This window comes from Drosophila montana, unplaced genomic scaffold, assembly GCF_035044405.1.
Source record: "Drosophila montana isolate Dmon_TW-CO22-7 unplaced genomic scaffold, ASM3504440v1 contig_1409_1, whole genome shotgun sequence".
In the NCBI taxonomy this organism is placed as follows: domain Eukaryota; kingdom Metazoa; phylum Arthropoda; class Insecta; order Diptera; family Drosophilidae; genus Drosophila; species Drosophila montana.
Genome location: NW_026996361.1, coordinates 995482 through 1000018, shown reverse-complemented (window position 1 = coordinate 1000018; position 4537 = coordinate 995482). Strand labels below are relative to the sequence as shown.

Genomic DNA, 4537 nt, shown 5'->3' with positions numbered 1-4537 from the left:
GTATGCGCACATATTGGAATAAAATCTTTACATCAGGTAAATCTATAAGCATCGAACGATAAATTTAGTAATTATTTACGAGTAATATTTTGCTATAGAGATAAAGTTGCAGTTGTAGGCAGGGTATATTCCGGTCAAGCATTCCCGAGTACAGTGCTCATACTTGTTTGTAATTGTTTTCGTTGTTGCTATTGTTGTTGCTATTGTTGTTGTTGTTGCTTCTGTTGATACTGTTGCTGGCGCCTAAGCTGTGTGCCATCGTCGATACAACAAGCTTTCAGATTTAATTTTAATTAGGTGCTATTGAATTTATAAATTTTTCAACTGCTGTCGCTCGACAACGTTGCTCGTAAAACTTTTACGCCATTGAAAGTTGTCTGGGGGTGTAGGGCGTAGGGCTTGGGAGGGGGTGGGGCTTGAGTGTGGGCCATAACCATAGCCTGTTGCCTCTGACACTAATAACAATAATCGCAAATTGTATTTTCATGAAATTTCAACTTGTAATTACTAATACTTTCTATATACATATATACATTATATATATTGCCACCACCATTCGATGGTGCATAATTAAAATTTCGCTGTCCGGCGGGAGTTGCAAAATACCGGGTTAGGTCGCACACACACACTACGATGAATAACAATGTACATTAATTTTGTTTATTAATTGTATGTTTGCGCAGGCTGCATATTAAAATTCTCGCTAATCAATATAAGGCCCACTTAGCACCAGATTATTTGCATTATATTGATTTCAATGACCTGCCAATTGTCGAAATTCATCAATTTCCCAATACAAAATATATTTCTATAGCTGCTTTGCGGTCATATTAAAAAAAAATAACAAATATCACTCACATTCACTTATTGTCTTATGTGGAATCAAATTTGTTGAACAAACAAAAAATTTTTTGCAAATAAAACTGTGTTTCAAAAAATATTGCCTATTGTATGAGATTTGAAAACACTGGCAACATTATTCTTGGTCAAAGTGCATGCTATAACGGTACCCTCTAATATCTTATATAGACATAGGTCAACATTTCCCACCCCCATAACTCGGTCAAATCTCATCCGATTTTCACCAGGATTGTGTCTTTCTTCATGGTTTGACCTCTAAATCAATGTGGCATCTAAATCTGCCAACATTATTCTTGGTCAAAATTCATGATCTAACGGTACCCTATACAGACATAGGTCAAAATTTCTCACTCCCATAACTCGGTCAAAACTCAACCAATTTTCATAAGGTTTTGCTTTTTGCTCATGGTTTGGCCTCTTGATCAATTTGGCATCTAAATCTGGCAATTTGTAATTAAGACTTTCGTTTTTAATAACAGATCAAGAATAATTCACCTATTAGATACCTGCCCGGCTTTTGAGATTCTATTTAAAATAGTCTAGGTTATACCCATACTAAAGTACTTAAAATATATTGTTTCCCTATTTATATCGTACACTTGTAAACAAAGAAGGCTGTGTATAAGTCAACGATTCAAATGAAATAAAAATTTCAGATCAAGTATCAGGTACACTTTGAATTTCACTAACAATTCAAATTCAACAACAGATAAATAAGAAAAAATGGTTAGATCGTGTTTGTTGCTTCTGCTCCACATGATGAGCCTCTACATGGTGAGGGGCGAGAGTACGGCAGAGATTCAAAGAGAATCAGAGAATCCCGATGAAGCCACGAAATTTCTTCAGCTACGCATAAATATCAATTGCACAGATCGTGATAATGTATACGAAAAGAAACTGCACTCGAATTACTGGACTCTGGTGAACTATGTACCCGCAGAACACGGAAGTCTGCGATGCTCGATGTGTGTTACCTACAGCACCCACGGGGACTATCGATATCTGAACAATGTGGCGCCATTGGTGGAGCGTTGGCAAGCACCCATTAGTTTGGCGCTCTACGCACCGGGTACGGACTTTGATAGGACGGTGTCGAGCATTCTGTGGCTGCGCCAATGTGATCCACAGTGGAAGTTAATCCGCAAATGGGTTAGTTTTCACATCTACTTCAATGTTAATCATATACCGCGGCAGGTCTACAAGCAAAAGAAATTGTTGGCCAAAAAAATTAAATGCACCGAAGTTCCGCCGTTTGGCAATGTGTCAAGTGATGAGCTATATAGAAATCGAATGGAACTCAAATATCCCATTAATGTGGGACGAAATATTGCCAGAGAGGCGGCAGTGACACATTACGTTCTGTCCTCCGATATCGAGCTGTATCCCTCGCCGGGTCTGGCCAATGGCTTTTTGCTTATGCTAACAGCTAATAGGCATTTACTGAACGCCACAAAGCCCATTGTCTTTACACTTAACATTTTCGAGGTGGAAGCGAATGGCACTGTGCCAACCAGCAAAAAGGAATTAAAATACCAGCTGAACACTGGCCAGGCCATACCCTTTCACAAAGAGGTCGCCTCCGAATTCAACATGGGACCAAATCTTGAAAACTGGATTCAACATGTCAATGACAGCGATACAATCCGAGTGTTTAGCGTGAATAAACGTATCGGTTACTGGGATCCGATCTACATTGGCACCAAACAAGATCCAGGGTACGATGAGCGTCTAAGCTGGGAGGGCATGTACGATAAGGAAACCCATTCCTACGCATTGTGCCTAATGGGCTACCAGTTTTATACATTGGATAATGCATTTTTGGTTCACAGACCGGGCATTAATCAGGGTTATTTGGATGCTCAGCGATCCAAGCTTGCCAAACACACTCGTCGCAAGCTACGTAGACAGTTAACAATAGAGTATATCTTAAAATATGGAATCAAATTGGGGTGCAGATTGTAAAGAAATAAATCCCTACCTTAATCGAGTTCGGAAATGTTAGCATTAAGCTCAGAAAATTTCGCGTAAGCACCACTTAACTTTAAAATTATTCGTAATTGTGCCTACACATTAAAAAAATACTAAATATAATGTTAAATAACTTTTGTGTTTATTGTCGAATTAATAAGGAATTGCATAGAACGAAATTTGGAAAAACATTTGATATGATATTACGGAAGGATCTCGTTTCTCTGGGTATTTGCTTTCCTGACTAACTTTTGTGTTTATTGCCCAAACGATAATGAACATTTTGGAGCATTAAGATAATGCTCAGATCTGTTAATATACAATAAAAACAAGAATGTTAGTATATCTTCGGTTGGCCGAAGATTTAATACCCTTATATATTTGCCATACGGTTTTGCAGATATATGACATTACTGAGGCTCGTAAATGTTGAGTTTAATGAAAATATATCGGCTCGGCTGTTGTCACTTATCAAGAATATATATACTTTGTGGGGTCGGAGATGTCTTCTTCTATGCGTTGTACATGTAACGACAAAATCACAAGGATATATAATCTGGGCTTTAAAATTCATATTTATTGATTTGAGCTACACAGAACTATTTATCGATATTTTAAAAGAGAACACTTCAACTTTAATTGCCATATCTTTTTCTGTTGCATCCTCAAAAATCTGGTTTAATACAAATTTGTGTCATGCTGATTTCTACACTCGTTATAAATTTTATATTAAATAGAATTTAGTCAATTTAAAAACATCAATAATTTATATAACGAAAGTCAGAGCAAGGACCAAAATTGTCTCACAATTTAGCCCGCATTCGGTTATCAAAAATATGGAATTCGATAGATAAATGACAACCAAATTTACTGCTGGCGATTTTTAAAGAGCAATCGATTCGCGTTGTTTGCTGTTCGAATGAATGCCGTTTTTTTTTGCTCGCATTTTTAACAACAATTACAACCACATCAAACATGGTAAAATATGAACTGCAAACCTAAATAAATATTTATTGTTTGCTGTTTAATAATTTTGCGCTGGGTGGCAGCCACGCCCAAAACCAAACCATCTGCTTGCCACTGTGGAGAGTCGTTGGCATAATTGAATATCAATTCGTTTTAAATGCGTGCCACAAGCGTGTTGCATGTTCGTGGCGGGGGAGAGGAGAGACCCCCAGCTAAACCTCAAATTATGGATATGATCGTGTCGGAGGGGGAAGGCGAATTGGGTGGGGGAAGGGAGGTTGTTCTACCGACAACCGAAACATGAGATTGTGCAATATTTATAACATAAATTATTAGCATACAAAGTGCAATTGATGCCCTCTAGTGATTAATTAAAACGTTTCACAGCGCACATATAAATTCATATTGTTTATGGCGATGCATGTTTATATGAAGATATATTATGCCCCAACAGGGCCAATAATTTGGCGCGGCCAAAGCCCGGGTCCTGACCAGACAGGGTCCACCGCGCAGCTCAGAGCCATTCAGAATGACTTGGCAAGTTGGCTCGAAACAAAGTGAGACGAAAAGTTTTGCAAGAGACAAATGACCCTTAAAGTTAAAACTAACAGTGACTAAATGGAGACAAGAGCAAAAAATTTGTGTGTACTCATCCTGCGAGATGAGAACGGAAAGAGGAAGAAGAGCGAGCAAGCAGCAGCAGCAGCAACAACATGAAATCCTTTAATTGCTGCCGCCAGTA

The 4537-nt window shown here is 38.2% G+C and overlaps 1 protein-coding gene across 1 annotated transcript; it reads left to right on the top strand.

The window, feature by feature from the left end:
• The first annotated feature begins 1620 nt into the window (after window positions 1-1620).
• On the top strand, window positions 1621-2823 carry LOC135429465 (beta-1,4-glucuronyltransferase 1-like). Its single transcript, XM_064683771.1, has one exon. It carries the CDS (start codon window positions 1621-1623, stop codon window positions 2821-2823), a length of 1203 nt encoding a protein of 400 aa, XP_064539841.1.
• The last annotated feature ends 1714 nt before the right edge of the window (window positions 2824-4537 follow it).